Raw genomic sequence first — 17812 nt, forward strand, 5'->3', positions numbered from 1 at the left:
TCACAGCCCCTTTGTGCCCAGCCAGCCCTGTCCAGGTCGGGGGATGAGGGATGGGTGCTGCAGGAGCCCGGTGCCAGCTTACCTGGAGCCAGCACCGCACCTGCTGCCACCCCGGGGCTGCTCCAGCACTGTCGACTTTTGTCTCCACAAAGGCTGTATAGGGTGAGACAGTTACAAATGGTATTTTATAAACCATGTTTCTGTAAGTGGATTTTTTTTTTTGCTAGCAGGGAAAACTGCTTTAATAATCCTACGTCTGATTAATGGCACAGCCTCCTGGCAAAGCAGAGACTGCTTCGGTTCTTTCTTGAGGAGGAATTAAAAGTGGTAAATAAAAGAAGAAATGCACAGCACTCTGCCTGAAAAATATTGATCCAGACTCTTCTTAGGTGAAAGATGACCACTGAAATGCTCTAAAGAGTTGGGCTATATAGCCTGTGAGCTAAAGACATCTGTAAACTGGATCCTGCTCTTTTTAAGCGTAGAGAAAATTTCAGATTCTCTGACATGAACAGCTGAGATTTATGGACAGATTTTTGTTCTTATTCTCCTGGAAGGGAGAGAAACACTTTCCATATTATAGAGAGAGGGATCTGAGGCACATGCTGTATGAAATGCTGTGTCCGTGGCCTCCTCGAGAAGCTGTGGAGCTGAACCCCCGTTCCAGCCCCACGTCTCCCCTCCAGCAGGTTGAGGAAAGCCATCAGGGACAATACAAAACATGGAACACCACGCTGCGAACACAAGGACGACCGCCGTTCCAGTTCTTCACACATCTTTGCCTCACAAAGTCAAGTATTTTGTAACAACCACTAAAACACAAAGTCATTTGTAAGAACGTGAAACGGTAGTATTTGCTTTCCTACAAAAGCATTGCATAGTTTGGAATACATCTTTATTTCATGAGGCTGCAGGTCTGAGAAAATTAGGAGGCACTGCATGAAATTACACTTCCTATCCTGACGCATGGCCTGATACACTCCTCATCCTGTCTGTTCTCTATCGAAGCCATACATCTCTTAATTTCCTCCTCCTCATTTATCTGTGAAAACAGGACTTGGGCCAGCGGACTTCATGGCGAGTCCTCCACCTGTCTGCAGAACAACACAGCACAACCAGATGGGGGGGATGCGAGATGGTTTTTCTAAGGGGTATGAGGGGATGTGAGATTGATTCTTGGAAGAACTCTACAACTCGAAGCAAATGAGTTATAAGGTAGGTATGTGGCTTATTTCGGCGCCGGGCGCATGCAGGATAGCTCCCAACGGCATGCACGCCCCAACGCGGTAACGTGCCTTGGTTATATGCAGTAAAGAGTTTTATATGCAGTAAAGAGTTACACATGCATGAAGTTTCTCAGTACACCTATACATATGCATAACCTATGCCTGCTTTGTATTAAAATTAGCTCCAAGAAGTCATTTCCATAAACTCCTCCCATCTGCGCTTGGGCAGTGCCTTCTGGTGGTGGTTGTCGGGGGGTCATGGGGATGAAGGCTGGTAACTCTTCTTCATCACCACTAGTTGACCCCCTACCTTTGCACAGACTCAGCTGCTCCTTGGCTCTTGTCCAAACCACATGGTCGGTCTCAGATGGTTTTTGAGACAGGTTCCCCATTTTTGTCAGGAAACATCCTCTGTGAGGGGCCCCGAGACTCCTTGTTTTGGTTAATTTGCGCAGTAGCGAGCAAAGACACTCAGCAACATCTATTTTAATGCGATTAAGGAAGCCCCCATTCTCCCATTCCTGGCTTTAATAATAACGATTCTTTTATTTAGAAATCATTAACGTGATTAAACAAGCCCCCATCCTTCTACCCCTGGCTTCAAGATGGGAAGTGAAGTGTTTATTTTACTAAGTGTTTATTTTACCAGTACTAGCGTCTATTTTACTAACTGAAGTGTTTATTTTACTGAGGGGAGGGTCGGAATCCTTCTTTTACAGGACTTTACACCCCACAACTTGACGGGTCTCCCCGCCCGGCCGCCATGACGGCTCCACCTCCAACCCCCCCCCCAACCTCCACCTTCCGCGCTTTACGGCAGCCGCGCTCCCCTCCCTTTCCCCTTTTGCGACAGTCGTGTGGCGATGACGCGCTAAGGGCGGGCTGGGAGCGGCCTCCACCTCTTTGCTCGCCGCCATCCGCCGCCATCGGGGCCGCGCAGGTCAGGGGGGCGCCGGGGCCGCCCCGAAACCCCTCAGGGACCCCCCCTAAACCCTCCTAGGACCCCCCCGAAACCCTCCTGGGATCCCCCCCGCGGGCACCGGGACCCCCGGCCCCGCCCCGGCCCCGCCGCCGGTTCCGGTGGGCCGGGCCCCAGCCCCTCCCCGGGCCCTTCCCGTCAGGGCCCGGTAGCTGAGGGGATTTTTTTTCCCGGTTTGTTTCCCCTCACAGGAGGTGTAAGCCATGGCCAAGTTCGTGACCCCCGTGATCCAGGACAACCCGTCCGGCTGGGGGCCGTGCGCCGTGCCCGAGCAGTTCAGGGACATGCCCTACCAGCCCTTCAGCAAAGGAGACCGCCTGGGGAAGGTACCGGCCTCGTTCCGTGGGGCGTTACAGGCACCGTGTTCCCCCCCGACAGCCCTCCCTGCACGCTCCTGGCCTGCCTCGCGTTGCGCCGTGGTTGCTCTGTGGTGTGTGCTGGTTGGGGCAAGTGTGAACTGTTCGTAAGGCTGGCAGGCAGAGCTGGGAGTTGTTGCTTCTGGAGACCACAGCAATGCTTGTTTCTGCTGCTTGTAGTCCTGCATATATAAAATCAGAGAAACATAATGTTAATACTTATTTTGACTTCTTGTGTTTGTCCTCAGGTGGCTGATTGGACTGGAGCCACGTATCAGGATAAGAGATACACAAGTACGTGTTGTCCAGTGGCTGCCCCTCTCATTTATTTTATGCAAAGCTTCCTTCAAACGTCATTCCTGCTTTCATGTTCCGCACTGGCTCTGTAGTGGCTTCCTGCACGCCTCAGCAAAAGAGGCTTCTTAAATTCAGAAGCATGTCTCACCACTGGGAGAGCTCCCTGGGACTCTCCCTGTCCTTAGGGTTTTCTCAGGGGTTTGTTCTACCTCATGGCTGACGCTTCTCCGGGAGGACTGAAGCAAGGAGGAAGCGTGGCGTAAGGCAGGAGTCCCACTTCGTGCATCAGGCTTGAGTGAAGGCTCTTGGGGGGAATTTCAGGGGGTTGGAGTGTCAGGTGTTTTTCTTCCTAGAAGCTTGGAAGCAATATGGTCTTCTTTATTTCTAGACAAGTACTCGTCACAGTTCGGTGGCGGGAGTCAATATGCGTATTTCCATGAGGAGGATGAGACGAGCTTCCAGCTGGTGGACACAGCCCGGACGCAGAAAACTGCATACCAGAGGAATCGTATGCGATTTGCACAGGTAATGCTTGTGTTCAGGAACAGCCTCAAAGGAGAGATTGAGAGATACAGAATTACTTTGTCACTAAAATGTCCTCTTTTTTTTTTCCCTGCATTTCCGCAGAGGAACCTGCGGAGAGACAAGGACCGTCGGAACATGCTGCAGTTCAGCATGCAGACGCTGCCGAAGAGTGCCAAGCAGAAGGAGAGGTGAGGGCCTCAGAGATGAGCATTCTGTGCTTGTGTTGGAGTGTGCGAAGGTGCTGTCGACAAATTGGTTTAGTTACTGCAGTGGAATCCACTAGATCTAACAGCAAAAAAGAATTTCAGGGTATTTCAAGTCTAGTGTTTCGCTGACGTGACTGGTAGTTGTAAGCATGGGTTTCAAGCAGGAGAATCTTTAAGAGAATCTCCTAAGAATTCAGGAGAAATTTTGAATTGAGTTTGGAAGGTAAACGTGACAATTTAAAGCAGGTTGTGCCCTTTCTGAAAACTGTGTTGTAGTCATTAAGGATAAAAATGCTTGGAGTGTTCGGAGCGAAGAACAGCTTTCAGTGCCTCGGGCATTTTGATCAACAGAACGCTCAGCAAATGTGTCAGTGGCTTGGTGCCTAAAAGCCTTGTTCCTCTGGTGGTAATTTGGAAGTGTAGGAGTCATTGTGGCATGTAGGAACTGAGAAATTGTCTTCATGGCTTTTCACGTATCGCTTTAGAGATCGTCTGCGTCTACAAAAGAAGTTTCAGAAGCAGTTTGGAGTGAGGCAGAAATGGGACCAAAAATCACAGGTAAACTAGCTAGCTTTCTGGCTCCCTGTGATGGCTTAGTTTCTCTGCTCTGCTCGTGGGGAAACTTCTGCACCAATCCTGATGTGCGGTGTCTGTTTCTCTCCCTGTTTCGCCTCTGGCCGCACAGCAGAAGCCTCGTGACTCCTCTGTGGAAGTTCGCAGTGACTGGGAGGTGAAGGAGGAGATGGATTTCCCTCGGCTGATGAAGATGCGCTACCTGGAGGTGTCAGAGCCACAGGACATGTGAGTTCCTAAAGCAGCCAGGGGCTTGCTTCCTGAAATGACCCCGTTTTTGGCAAGCAGGAGGACGGGGGTCTCCTGGCCTAGTCCCGTTGTTCCAGTTGAGGTACCCAAAGTGGGGAGCGGTAGCGGAACACCCACCCATCCCCTCAGTCCTGTGTGGTTTGTGGGTGGTGGTATTTGCGCGAGGGTATCGAGATGGCCCTCCTTTTCTCTCTGTAGAGAGTGCTGTGGAGCCCTAGAATACTACGACAAAGCCTTTGACCGCATTACAACAAGGAATGAGAAGCTGCTGAGGAGCATTAAACGCATCTTCCATACTGTCACCACTACTGATGACCCGGTTATCCGAAAGGTACGTTCACTGGTTTGCCAAACCCCGCAGTGTGCTTTTCGTTGCTCGCTGTTGTTTGAGACCTGCTGCCACGGTCAGAGCAAAGCTGAGAGGTGAGCAGAAAAAATCCACGTCCCTCAGCTTACAGAGGACTTTTCTTAAAGTAGAGCAAGGTTAAGGAAATACTGGGAATACTGGCCAAGGAAAAGCTGTGGTTCTGTAAGGGCAGGCAAACCACACTTGGGCTATGATGGAAAAGAAACCTCTGTGTCAGAGACCTGCTTTGAGAGGTTTCTGCTTTGGAGATGAGAAAGGCTCAGACTCCCCTTTATGACTGCCAGCAATAAGGAACCGAGTCTTTTCACAACAGATTCCCACTTGATAATGGGTTCCTTACTTTATCCTTTGTCTAATCAGGGTTGAGCCTGGATTGCTGGGTAGCGCTCATGATTTATCTAGCAGTCGGTAATGTACCTGCCAGTGTAGCTTCCCGAGTGTGGGAGAAGAAATTCATGACCTGGTTTTCCAACACGTCTGATCTTGGCTGTGAAAGGGAAGGGGATGTCAATTAATATTGCTTAAACACAGCATTTTCCTTCTTCTGTACCCGTAGCTGGCCAAGACCCAGGGGAACGTGTTCGCCACAGATGCCATCCTGGCCACACTGATGAGCTGCACTCGCTCTGTGTATTCCTGGGACATCATTGTCCAGAGAGTTGGATCCAAGCTTTTCTTTGACAAGAGGGACAATTCAGATTTTGGTGAGGAAAAGTCCTGAAAGTAATTTCTGTTATGGTAGTCTCACTGTTCTTTATGCTTTTTATTATTATTATTATTATTATTATTATTATTATTATTATTTGGTTCTGTGTCTCGGTCTCCAAACTGAGACACCTGGAACAACCTGACTGCCGCAGTACATCGCGGAACTTTCAGTACTGGTCTGCTTTAGTGTGGGGCTAGAAACTCATTGAAGCTGAGGCGGTTACTCCCCAAGTATAACTGTTTCTGACTGGTTTTCTTCCCAGACCTCCTGACAGTGAGTGAAACAGCTAACGAACCACCGCAGGAAGAGGGCAACTCCTTTAATTCTCCCCGCAACCTTGCCATGGAAGCCACCTACATCAACCATAACTTCTCCCAGCAGTGTCTGAGGATGGTAAGGCCAAGCAGCCCTGGGTAGTAGGGGCTGTGTTTTGGAGGGTCTGGAGAAGAGACTTTATTCAGACTTCTTTAATAAAGCAGTTCAGTAGAAAAGCGTTCTAATTGACAAAGATACTTTACGTTGATGTCATTTCAGTTTTGGAAGAGGTGGGATTACTTACGGTGAGCAGCACAACTTTTTTTGTAGAAAGATTTTCACCTTTATCCCCCAAAGAAGAAATCCCACTCCCATTGGTGAAGGAGGCAGGCTTCTGAGTACACTAATTAAAGCAGAAATGCCGATAGAAGTAATGTTTACAGCAAAGCGTTGTGGAGATGAGCATTCTCGTCGGCTGTCTTAATTTTTTAGTGTTTTTCTATGTAGGGGAAGTTTAGTTATTGTTGCTATAATAGCATAAGTATCCAATAGGAGAGCTCTTGTGTTGTTTTTATTGTTTTGTTTTTCTTTTTGTTTCCATCCCCCTAATAAACCCTTCTGATTTCTTTCACAGGGAAAGGAGAAATACAAGTTTCCCAACCCAAACCCTTTTGTGGAGGATGACATGGATAAAAATGAAGTAGCTTCTGTTGCATATAGGTATGTGAATTTCTCTCTGACTCCCAGCTTCGGCGAGGATGCAGGATGTCGGTGTGGTTTGCAGGCAGAACTAGACAGAACTAGTGAACAGAGGGTGAAAGGATTTTGCTGAGCTCTTGCGTCTGGAAGAGAACGAGGCTGAGAAATAACCAGCTGGATTGCGTGTTTGCAGATACCGAAGGTGGAAGCTGGGAGATGACATCGATCTCATTGTCCGCTGCGAGCACGACGGAGTGATGACGGGAGCGAACGGGGAGGTGTCGTTCATCAACATCAAAACGCTGAACGAATGGGATTCCAGGGTGAGGAAGAATGAGATCCCAAAGCTAGCTCTAACTGCTTCACTGCTGCCTGACACGCCAGGTACAGCAGGCAAGACGAGACAAACATCTGGTGGTGTCCCCTGGGTTGCTGCCTTCCATCAAAGACATTTTGGTGGGCTAGCAGCGCCGATAAGTCTCCCCCAGGTGCAAGGTAGTTGGTTTGAACCCTATCATTGCCCCCAGGTGTTGTTTGCTGTAGTGAGCGTGTTCCAGTGCTGCCCTCACGAACTCTTCCCTCGCAAACTTCCTCCTAACCAGCGCTGTGTAACCCACGCTGTTCACATTTCTCCCTTCCCAGTGCAGGGGCTTGCCCTGCCAGTTGCAGTCTGCATTCCCTTGTGTGGTATCGTAAGGTAGACAGAAGAAACTTCCCTGCGCCGCGGCTGAAGAGGTGACTGCTGCTGGCCTGTTAGGTTCACCTGGGTTTTGATTCTCCTCTTAGTACTGCAATGGAGTAGACTGGCGCCAGAAGCTTGACTCGCAGAGAGGGGCTGTGATTGCCACGGAGCTGAAAAACAACAGCTACAAACTAGCCCGCTGGACGTGCTGCGCGCTGCTGGCTGGATCAGAGTATCTTAAACTCGGGTAAGGCAGGGTTTTCACACCAAACGTCTTCCAGGCGCGTTTTCCATGATCTAACGTGGTATGTTTCACGGTGAAGCATCGGTAGAATGTAAGCAATCATAAAATTGCCTCACAGTTTGAGCAGCAGCGGGGGAAGCTTGCAGTAACGGTGCTGCTGGTGACCCAGGCTTTAGCATGAGCTGCTTCTCCTCAACGCCTGATTGACATGCCCTCCGTTGTGGCTGACCTTGGCAGACCTCCTGTCTGTGACAGGCAGGCAGCCCCCGCCGTTCCCAGCCTATTTGCTGAGATCGCCGACAAGGGAAATAAATGCAGTGGCCGTGCTACCTGTCAGGGGCTTGATTGAAATCCTCGGTGCACCGCTGCTGAGAAATTGGGTGGAGAGGAGGTATCACCACAGCCCATTTGGAGCTGTCAGCTTAAAATCAGTCGAGAATGTGCCCCGTTATTGATGGCCCGAATGAACCACTTGGTGTGCTAGCTTCTGCCACTCATCCAGTTTTCCAGGCACCCTGGTCTGAGTGCTTTTTGGGTGGTTTCTTCGCACAGCACAGCGGGTGGGCCCCTAGCTGGGACTCCCAGCGGTAGGTTTCACCACAGGCGACGTGGCTGGTACCTGTCTGTAACGAGGGTAGCGGAAAAGGCTCAGTTTTGGTGGTTCTGCAACTCAGAATTCCGTTTTTGGATACGGGACGTCTGTTTAGAGTCCAAACTCCCTGGTAATCATGCGATTAAGTTTTTTTTTTGAAACGAATTCTGTTTTTTGTACTGTCCCATCTGATTTGGGCTAGGGGAAGGATTCCAGGTATGTCGGTGATGGAGTAAGCTTGTAGCCAGGAGCTCCTCTTAGCTGTTAGTGTCGCAGGGTGAGGATGGCTCTTGCCGCTCAGCCCAGAGAAGAAAACCAAACCCATCGTTCTGCTTTCCTTGGTGGTGGTCTTCTGGTGGCCGGAATTAATCTCCTGCTGCTCCCGTCTAGGTACGTGTCCCGTTACCACGTGAAGGACTCTGCCCGCCACGTGATCCTGGGCACGCAGCAGTTCAAGCCCAATGAGTTTGCCAGCCAGATAAACCTGAGCATAGAGAACGCCTGGGGCATCCTGCGCTGCGTCATCGACATCTGCATGAAACTGGATGAGGGCAAGTACCTCATCCTCAAAGACCCCAACAAGCAGGTGATCCGAATCTACAGCTTGCCTGACGGCACCTTCAGCTCGGATGAGGATGAGGAGGACGATGAGGAGGAGGAGGAGGAGGAAGGTTTGTAGCGTGGTTGGTGGTTCATGCTTTTAAATAATGTACCAGTGCCCTGGAGGAAGAGGGTAATGTACGGTAAGGGTGGGATCTGAGATAATGGTGAGAGGAACGAGGCTGGGGCATGTTCTAGTCGGTGGGACGAAAAAGGGGGTGTTGGGGACATTCGGGGGACTGAAATGGAAGGCCCGGAGAGTGAAAAGCTGAGAGGAAGAGGCACAGGGATCGTGCCGGGGGGGGGCTGCTGCTAACAGAGGTAGGACAGAGCACAGGGCCTGAGCACTGGGGGTTGAAGGTTGCCGCAGAGCCTCATTCAGCGCTGCTGGGATTAGGGGTGATGTTAATCAATTTCAGTCAATAGCAGGCACTGAGTTCAACTGCTATGGGGATGTTTTGGTTTTTATTTTTTTTAACTATAGTTTTAGGAGCGACTGCAAAATGCCCACCCGTACAGCCGGAACGGGCGGCTGCCGCTGCTCTTCTTACAGAGCCGGCGGCCATCCCTGCCAGGGGCTGTGCGGGCGCTTTCTGTCACCTGGGGGACGGCAGAGCTGCCCTCGGCCTCTGGTCTTTGATAAGAAACACAGCGTGCAGCTGCTTTTTTTTTTTTTCCTCTTTTGCTATAGCATTACCCAGGCCCTTACCTCTTTTATTACAGCAGTGCTAGGCTGCTGCTTACAGACTGTCCATGGCACGTGGGGGTTCGGGGGCTGGGGGGTGGGAGGTGGCCCATTACTGCAGGGACCCGAGGCGTTTGTGGGGTCAGGGCGCCGCAGGGGGTCGGGGTTTGCGTTTTGCTCTCCCCCGCCCAGCCGCCTTCTTCCCTTACCCCTTCCCTTCCCTTCCAGAGGAGGAGAGCTGAGCGGCGGAGCTGCACGGGGAGGACCACGGACGACCCTGCCGCACCTCGGGCTCTGCAGGAATAAAGTCACTGAGCTCTGCGCCAGCCTCCTGTCTTATGTCGCACCGCCCCCCCCCAACCCCTCACTGCGGGCGCCTGTCCCTTTAAGCGCCCCTCCCCGCCCCTCAGCCACGTGGTCGGCCGCGCGCGGCGGCGCCCTGCTGCCGGCGGCGGGAAGCGGCAGCGGCGGCGGCGTCACGTGACGCCGGGCGGCGGTGGAGGCTACGCGCGCGGCGGGGCCCGGCGCGCGCCTCCCGCCGGCTGCGCCCCCCCCCCCCCGGCGAGCGGCGCGCGCTGCAGGTGCGGCGGCGGGGAGGGTCGGGGGGGGGGGGGGGGCAGGTGAGGCGCGCGTCACGTGCGGCGCCTCGCGGGCGGCGGCCACGCCCTGCACGCTATTGGGCGGGGGAGGGCGGGGTGCAGCAGTGCCGCGGCCCTATTGGCTAATGGCCGGAGGGGGGCGGGGCCTGCCGGGGTGAGGCGCTGAGGGGTGGCGGCGCCATGTTGTGAGGCGGAGGCGCCATGTTGGGCGGCGGCGCCATCTTGTCCCGGTTCCCCCCCGGCGACGCTCCCGCTCCTCTCCCCACAGCGGCCGCCCCGCCATGGCTTGTGGCACCCTCCTGCGTCTCGCCCTCTCTGTCAGTGCCCTCTGCGCGGCTTGTGGCACTGCTTTCCTCTACCACGACTACTGCGTGCTGGGGGCCGGCCCCTCGGGCCTGCAGGCAGCCTACTTCCTCCAGCGGGCCGGCCGCGACTACCTTGTCTTCGAGCGCAGCCACGTGCCCGGCAGCTTCTTCGCCATCTACCCCCGGCACCGCAAGCTGATCAGCATCAACAAGCGGTACACGGGCAAGTCGAACGGCGAGTTTAACCTCCGCCACGACTGGAACTCGCTCCTCAGCCACGACCCCCGGCTGCTCTTCCGCCGCTACTCCCGCCAGTTCTTCCCCCACGCCGACGTGATGGTGCGGTACCTGGAGGACTTCGCCGCCCTGCTGGAGCTGAGGGTTCAGTACAACACGGCCATCGTCCATGTCACGCTGGACAAGGATCCGCAGGCCTGGAACGGCCACTACTTTGTCCTGACGGACCAGAACAGGCAGAACTACAAATGCAGGTAGTGGGCAAACTGGGGGCCAGCCGTGCAGCTTTCCACACGTGTTCTTAAACTAACAGATTCATGGAATAAGTTAGGTTGGCAGAGACCTTTAAAGGTCGTTTTGTCCACGCCCCTTACTCAAAGTTGAGCCGGCTCTATCAGGTTGTTCAAAGCCTTGCCCAGTTGAGGTATTAACATCTCCAAGAGTGGAGGTTTCACAGCCTCTCAGAGCCCGTGTCGCAGCCCTTACCCACCATCGTGGTGAAAAACATTTCACAGGGTTCAGCGGGGTGTGTGGGGGAAGTAACAGGTCCTGGGAAAGCGTTGCAATGTTATGTTTCAGGTACCTGGGAAGCTGGCAGGGCAGACACGAACTGGCTGCCATTGCCGTGATTTCCATGCCTGATGCGTAAGCTGGTGTGAATTGGTGCTGTGATGCCTAACCTCAGTTAACCTGCATGTGTTTAGGAAAAAACAGTGTTTAGAAGAATGCCCCAGTTAGCTGAAACCCTTAGTTGGCGGGGGAACAGTGGGGTTGCCAGGAGAGAGGGAGCGGACTGCGAGAAATCACAGACAAGGCTACTACGGATCCCCGAATCACCCTTCCCCGTGTCATGCTCACACACACACACCCTGCGCTGTTACTCGACTGCATTCTTCAAAAACATCTACGAGTTACTCATGTGAACATACGGCGCGTATTTCTCAGTTCTCCTGAGAGCCTCAGATGTACGCCAGCAGGTCGTGCTGGCTGTCACTCGGAGGTGCGCTGGCTGGCAGGCTTGGAGGGGACAGAATGCGGTATCGGACACCCACGCAGCGTGAGTGAGTTCCTCGCAGGAGCTGTGTAAGCAAGGCCGGGACGGCAGGCGCTGCTGCGAGCCTCGGCTGCCTGCTACTTCTTTCTAAGTTGCAAAGATTTCCCTAATATTTAAGCAGAAGCTCTTAGGGAAGGATATAAAAGGATTACCGTATTTGCTTTTAGTGTTAACAGTTAGAATTGTGGCTGGCATATTTTTATGAATAGGAGTTGCATTTTAAAGTCTTGAAACCGTTTTCCATCCCTCTTAAGAACGGCTTTTGTTCCATTCTATGAAAACGCAGCGCACATTTTAAATCAAAGTAATTTTTTATGCGGCGTGTCATCAACCTGTGAAACACATTAGCAGTATCCACACATCCGCAGATAACTGAGGGAGATTAGGAGACAAGTGCAGCTTACACGTGCTGCATCCGCACTGACTTTTGCCATTCGTAATGACATCAGGAGTCCTCTTCGTTGGCCTAATGCCAGGGAAGGTGGGAGCAGGTCGTTAGGTGAAGCTGGGGAGAGGTTTTGGGAAAGGTTTCTCCCAAAACCAGAGCATACGTAGCACCGATCGACCTTGTCAGCTGACTCGGTGTGACCGGAGGGGGCACATCCCTAGTGGTAGGAGCAGCGAGATGGAAAGACACTCTGATTTCCTGCAGTTCCTGTGTTCCCTAATGCTGTCCCTCTTTTTTCAGCTCTTTGTTGGTTGCCACTGGCACGTGGGTCCCCAACGTGGTAAACTTCCCCGGCTCAGAGTACGTGGAGGGTTATGAGACGGTGTCCATCAACCCGGAGGATTTTGCTGGCCAAACCGTGCTGATCTTGGGCCGAGGAAACTCGGCCTTTGAGACGGCAGAGAACATTCTGGGCGTCACGAATTTCATCCACATGGTGAGCCGGTCCCGCGTGCGCCTCTCCTGGGCCACGCACTACGTCGGGGATCTGAGGTAGGAAACTGCTCTTCTTCTTCTTCCTGATGGAGCTGGAATACGAACAAACGAGAGTGGCTGCGTGCCCAGGAGGCTCAGCAGTTCTGGGGCTTGCTGAGGGAACCTGAGGCCTTTTACCTTTAGGTCCTTGGTTTAAAGCAGCCCAGGTTGCAGCTGCTGAATGCAGGAGCTTTACGAGAGCTCTTCAAGGTCGGCGTGAAACAGGAAAGTGTTCCTGTGGAATTTGCATCACTGAAAAGTGCTGGCTCCTGAGTTGTTCCCCTGCTTGCAATCGCAGAAGAGAGCTCAGATGTTGAATGCCTCGCGCAAGGGCAGCGCTGTGATCAGAGATGAAGCCTGGGGCTCAGCAGACCCACATGTGGTTAATTGCTCTGCTGCGGACTCCTTGGCTGACGGCGAGCGCGCTCTGTGCCTCTCCGCCCCGTCTTTCAGCGAGGCTAATAGCGCTGCTGCAGCCAGTGGGAACGCGGCGAGAATTAAGGCATTAATGAGCGCTCAGGAGCAGGCCAGAGGAGGCCGAGCTGCCCTCTCAGCTGTGCCAGGCACACCAGGGAGCACACACACAACTCACAGGGCTGAGGAACAAGGGATAAACCTCTCCTGGTAAACTTGTCCCGTTCCCAGGAGCTGACGCCAAGGCCTGGATCCTACTTTTCCTTCCTTCTTGTAGCTTTTCTTACCTTCCCCTTTCTTCGTAGAGCAATTAACAACGGCCTGCTGGATACGTACCAGCTGAAATCTCTGGATGGGCTTCTGGAGGGGGACCTGGAAGATCTGGCCATCGTCAAGGACAAGAAAGGGAAGCTGCACATCACGCTCCGGTTCTACCTGGAGAACAGGAACACGAGTGCAGGCATCGACTCCGTCACCCTCCCCCAGGACGAGCTGGATAATTTCGCTACCCGCGCGCCTTACGACCGTGTCATCCGCTGCCTGGGCTGGAAGTTTGACTTCTCGATCTACAACAGGTGAGGGACGACCAGGGCCTGGGGGGAAGCGGGTGTTTGTAGCAAGACACTGAAGGGCCTGACCTGGGAGGGGAGGGAAGGGCAAGCAGGGTAGTCGAAGCTCCTCTGCTGGCAGCGCCACCCAGATTTCGATGTGCTCCAGGTTTCCTGGTGCTGCACAGCGCTGTGGTGGCCCTGCAGCTGCATTCGTGTCCCAGCGCGAGCGTGTGCGTGCTGCCCTCTGACCAGCAGGCTGCAGGGCTGAGCAGGTGGCGGTGCCGTGGCTTGGGTGATGCAGAAGTTTGTGCCTTTACAGCTCAAGGCGCTGAGCTGCCGGGTCACCTGGAGAAGGTTAGCGGTTTTTGGGTGAGGATGGGCAGATCGCTACAGAAAGGTTTTGTCTGCTTTTTTTTTCCTGAGGATGCAACCTGCACTCCACCTTGGTTTGTCTCCTACTGCATCCTGCAGCCGAAAATGATATTGTTAGCTTCAGTGTCTTCTGAAGTTCATCATCAGTGGCTCAGGCTGGAATTTGGTCGTGGCCGCAGCTAGCTTGAGATGAACCCTGGCCTTCTGGAAGGTCCTTGGTGACCTCATGCACTTGGGAGACTCGTGAATCCCACGGAAAGCAGTGGGGACACGAAGCAGTGTCTTGTTGTGTCTGCAGTGTAAAGTATGTCACATCAGAAACCCGTTTTATTTTTCCACCCCTGCCCTTTCTGACAGCCTGCTTTTCTCTTTTGCACGTCAGATCTCTTAGAATGATGCCAGGAAGAGGGAACAAAAACAAATATCCTCAGATCAAACCCAGCTACGAGTCCAGAGGCACTCGGGGGCTTTTTGTTCTCGGTACCGCTAGCCACTCCATTGACTTCAGGAAATCCGCTGGGGGTTTCATCCACGGCTTCCGGTACACAAGTGAGTGCTGGGGCGTACAGAAGGGCAGAGGTTGGGGTCCGGCGCTCCCTTGGAAGGAACAATTCAGAGCTTACTGCTGGGAAGGGATGACCCTTCATCCTCCGCTGGCAGCGGGAATAACAAAACGCAGCCAAGCTGCAGCTGCACAGTCTGAAGGGGAGGAGAGGCCGTGGAAGTGACTCGGGGTCATATCTGAAGCCTGTGGTTGTCTTTGTTTTGTCTTGTCCTTGTGCTGCCTATTGTCTCTTACTTGCGTAACAATAGATTTCTGCCTGCCAGATACTCGGCCTCGTGACAGGCTGTGGGTGAGAGGTCTGCGCTGCGGTGTTAAAACCCGGCAGCTTTGAGCAATCGGGAGAATTTCTGTGTCTGTGCGTGCGTCCTTCCCGTGCAAGGCCTGCTCAGGAGTAACGAAGCATCCCCAGGGACCCCTCTCCCCCTCACCAGCCGCTTAGCATCACATCAGCTTTCCGAGGGCATCTCCACTGCAGTTACCAGCGAGCTGGGTGGGAGATCCTGCGCGCAGATGAGCTCTTCAGCTTCTTTATCGTGCCCTGCCACGATCCGTGTGCAACAGAGCGATGAGGTTTTTTGTAGGCAAGCCTGGATTTTTAAACAAACCGTCTGTGTTTTTCTTAATGCCTCAGCTCGCGCAGTCCACCGCCTGTTGGAGAACCGTCACCACGGCGTCCCCTGGCCATCCGCAGTCCGCCCTGTCACGCAGCTGACCAATTCCATCATCAAGCGGGTGAACGAGGCCTCGGGCCTCTACCAGATGTTCGGTGTCCTGGCTGACATCGTCCTGCTGAGAGAGTGAGTGAGTGAGTGATTTATTCCCAGCGCTGCGCTCCGTCGTCTCCTTCCTTTTTCTTCTCTATCACTGCCCGTGGTGCCACCACACAAATCTTTACATTGCTGCCTAAGGACACACCTCAAAACCTGTACCACTGTGCCCCTGTACCCAATTCTGCCAATTATTTCCTTCTCTTAAAGGGCTGAAATGGCCCAGGCGTTCCTGCTGGGCTCGGAGGTGTACTACTTTTACTGTGCCCACAGGAAAGTTTTCCTTGAGCAGTGCTAATAGAGGGATCCCAGAGTCTGGGAACGTAAGGGAGTCTTGTAACAGTAAGTGCAGCCTTCCTAAGCTCTGCATCGAGCCCAGCCCAGATCTGTAGTTACCAAAATAATTGGTAGCTGATGATGGCTCTTTGGCCTTAGCCTCGATCGGCTGCGGGGGTGTCGGATCCCACTTGGCTTTTCTCTGGCAGAAAAATCTTAGGATTGTGGTTGCAATTCTTAGGAATGCCACAGCCTTTGAGTACCTGGAAGAGTACCCAGTCGGAATCCTGGCTGAGCTGGAAACACAGGCGGGGAGGAATGCTCCCGAGGGGCTGTTCGTCGTCGTCATGGAGTACGGGAGGAATTTCTCGGGGGCTGACAAGGATGTCTTCTACTACAACCGAGCTGTGGGAGAGGCGCAGCATGCCTGGCAGTCCAACTTCTTGCACCCTGTGATTTACTACTACAAACGCCTCCCAACAGGTAAAGCTCTGTTCCGCTGCGAAGCCTCTGTCCAGCCAGTGTGTGTACTGAATCCTCACCTCTGGAAAGATCAACTCGGGGGGCAGCCTGACCTGCAAGGAAAGCAGCTTGGTGGGTGGCAGCACTAAAGCTTGAGCGCAGTTCAGCCTGATGGGCAGTCCCTTCCAGAGGGAAACGATGGGAGATACTGCGGTGGCAGGGCTCCTCAGGACAGAGCTAGCAGAGGGGATTGCAAATGTGAGAGTAAGGTAGGGATTAGGTCAGGGCAAAAACTGCGGCAGCTGTTGTGGCTGCTTTCTGCTTCCCCTTTCTAATTCCATTTTGATTCCGAGAGTTTCCTTTAATGGTCTCTTGGCAGAGCGTGAGATGAAACTTCGTCCCCCCGATTGGCCTCTCCCCCGCCCAGATGCCATCCATCACATCGTGGAGGATTTTCTGACAGACTGGACGGCCCCAAACGCTCACATCCTGCCGCTGAGGCGTTTCTTGGAGAACTGCCTCAGCACCGACCTGCGCAGTTTCTTCGCAGGTAATTTGAGCCTGGGGTTGAGGTGGCAGGAGGTGGAGGAGGGACGTGAGGGACACGGGACGGAGCGAGCTCTTCTGCAAATAACTGAGATCTCCCTGCGATGCGCTGGCGCTCTCACAGTCGGTCACACCTCTCCGATGTGCTCCCCGGACAGTAAAAAGTGCTGGTGCTGCGTGCGTGTTCCCAAAAGCCTTTGGGAATTGTTCTCTACGGGGTGTCTCCGTTGAGTCTCATTTATTTTTTTGTGCTCTCCCTGGCAGAATCCTGTTTCCTCTTCGCCCTCACCCGCCAGAAGCTGCCTCCCTTCTGCCAGCAGGGCTATGCGAGGATGCAAGGACTGGCGGGGAGCGAGAGGCTCCGGCGCCACGCGGTAGCAGCCGGCCTGCTGGAGGATTTTGCTGCCGCGGACTTCTCAGGTGACAAACTCCCCGACGGGGACCAGCTGCTGAAGGACCACGTCGTACCCGTCCGCCCGCTGCAGCATCTCGTTAACGCCAAGGACGAACTCTAACGTTTCTCCTGCCACGCGGAAACCCACGGGTGCTGCTGTGCCAGTACTGTAACAGAGATCCCCGGCAGGGCTCTCCCCTCTCCCCCGCGCCTCTTCCATCCCCATCCCTTCTTCCGCCGTTCACGACTTGCCAAAGACCTGCTCAGATCTTGCTGTTACAGAAAGGACCGACGTGCTCCCAAGGACAAGGCAGGGCCCGAAATCCGGCGGTGCTGAGGCGCCCGCTTTGTCCTTGCAGTGCTCAGAGTTGCCTGAAGGTGGTGTTTATAGCTTAGGCCAGCATCTGCAGCGACATCCAGGGGTCAAAAAGGGGAGATTTTAGGGACGTTTGGGTGACTTACATTGTCACCTCCCTCTTGTGAGGTGACTTGCTTGTGTCCTGTGGCAGCCTGGTGCGGGTGCGCTGCTCCCTGGGTGCTGCGAGTGCTTCGGGATCCGTTTGTGTACCGAATCCAGAAGTGGTTCTCTGGGCAAACTGCACGGTATTTTTGCTGCCTTTGATTTAGGGCAGTGCCGGAGGTGGGCACAGAGGGGTGGTGGGTTTTTAGTTAAGTCAGGCGGGGATAATTTCTCATTTCCAGGAGAGCACTACAAGAGACCCTTCGCCCTACGCGGCTGAGCAGCCTGCCTCCAGTCCTAGGGCAGAGAGACTCATACTGACTGTGGGCCTGCTGTCCAAGCATTTCTTCTCTGTACCAAACACCCTAAAAAGCCCCCCCACACACCCCGTTTTATAAAGCATGTCCGCCACCCCTCCTGTTTGCACTGCATCCCGACAAGAAAGTTCCAGGTGCACTTTGGTGACAAAACGCTCGTCCTGTTTCTTTCTCTCCCCTCCGCTCACCCCAAAACCCCTCTCCCAAGGGCTGGCTGGGTGGTGGGCTGCGCTTTCCTGCCCCTTTGTTATCCCCACGCGTTCGTGTGCGTCCCCTGGGGGGGCTCCACGCGGGGCCGGTCCCCTAAATCCCAATGAATCGCGGGGG

The 17812-nt window shown here is 53.7% G+C and overlaps 2 protein-coding genes across 4 annotated transcripts; both read left to right on the forward strand.

Moving 5' to 3' along the window:
* The first annotated feature begins 2015 nt into the window (after window positions 1-2015).
* Window positions 2016-9565, forward strand: EIF3D (eukaryotic translation initiation factor 3 subunit D). 3 transcript variants are annotated; one of them, XM_080578929.1, is made up of 15 exons: window positions 2016-2166; window positions 2397-2531; window positions 2810-2855; window positions 3247-3383; window positions 3486-3571; window positions 4075-4147; window positions 4275-4390; window positions 4610-4742; window positions 5335-5482; window positions 5750-5880; window positions 6377-6462; window positions 6635-6764; window positions 7228-7370; window positions 8350-8630; window positions 9473-9565. In XM_080578929.1, the coding sequence occupies exons 2-15, from the start codon at window positions 2409-2411 to the stop codon at window positions 9484-9486; spliced, it is 1647 nt and encodes a 548-aa protein (XP_080435055.1). In that variant the 5' UTR covers window positions 2016-2166; window positions 2397-2408; the 3' UTR covers window positions 9487-9565. The 3 variants fall into 3 exon arrangements, with proteins under 3 accessions (XP_080435055.1, XP_080435056.1, XP_080435057.1); XM_080578930.1 differs by having other exon boundaries at window positions 4278-4390; XM_080578931.1 differs by lacking the exons at window positions 7228-7370; window positions 8350-8630; window positions 9473-9565 and adding an exon at window positions 6969-7054 and having other exon boundaries at window positions 6635-6825.
* Window positions 9566-9699: 134 nt separating this feature from the next.
* Window positions 9700-17638, forward strand: FOXRED2 (FAD dependent oxidoreductase domain containing 2). Its single transcript, XM_080578922.1, has 9 exons — window positions 9700-9825; window positions 10112-10639; window positions 12128-12379; window positions 13081-13350; window positions 14081-14247; window positions 14895-15060; window positions 15548-15789; window positions 16148-16318; window positions 16579-17638. Exons 2-9 carry the CDS (start codon window positions 10125-10127, stop codon window positions 16827-16829), a joined length of 2034 nt encoding a protein of 677 aa, XP_080435048.1. The 5' UTR covers window positions 9700-9825; window positions 10112-10124; the 3' UTR covers window positions 16830-17638.
* Window positions 17639-17812: the final 174 nt, after the last annotated feature.

Source organism: Anser brachyrhynchus (assembly GCF_964034855.1).
Source record: "Anser brachyrhynchus genome assembly, chromosome: 1".
Classification (NCBI taxonomy): Eukaryota; Metazoa; Chordata; class Aves; order Anseriformes; family Anatidae; genus Anser; species Anser brachyrhynchus.

Bases quoted from the DNA above. Each gene is read 5' to 3' on its own strand.
- EIF3D (XM_080578929.1), top strand. From the start codon at position 2,409: ATGGCCAAGTTCGTGACCCCCGTGATCCAGGACAACCCGTCCGGCTGG. The intron at 4,743-5,334 runs GTACGTTCACTG...CTGTACCCGTAG, and splicing joins ATGACCCGGTTATCCGAAAG to CTGGCCAAGACCCAGGGGAA. The intron at 5,483-5,749 runs GTGAGGAAAAGT...TTTTCTTCCCAG, and splicing joins GAGGGACAATTCAGATTTTG to ACCTCCTGACAGTGAGTGAA.
- FOXRED2 (XM_080578922.1), top strand. From the start codon at position 10,125: ATGGCTTGTGGCACCCTCCTGCGTCTCGCCCTCTCTGTCAGTGCCCTC. The intron at 14,248-14,894 runs GTGAGTGCTGGG...TTAATGCCTCAG, and splicing joins CCACGGCTTCCGGTACACAA to CTCGCGCAGTCCACCGCCTG. The intron at 15,061-15,547 runs GTGAGTGAGTGA...TGCAATTCTTAG, and splicing joins GACATCGTCCTGCTGAGAGA to GAATGCCACAGCCTTTGAGT.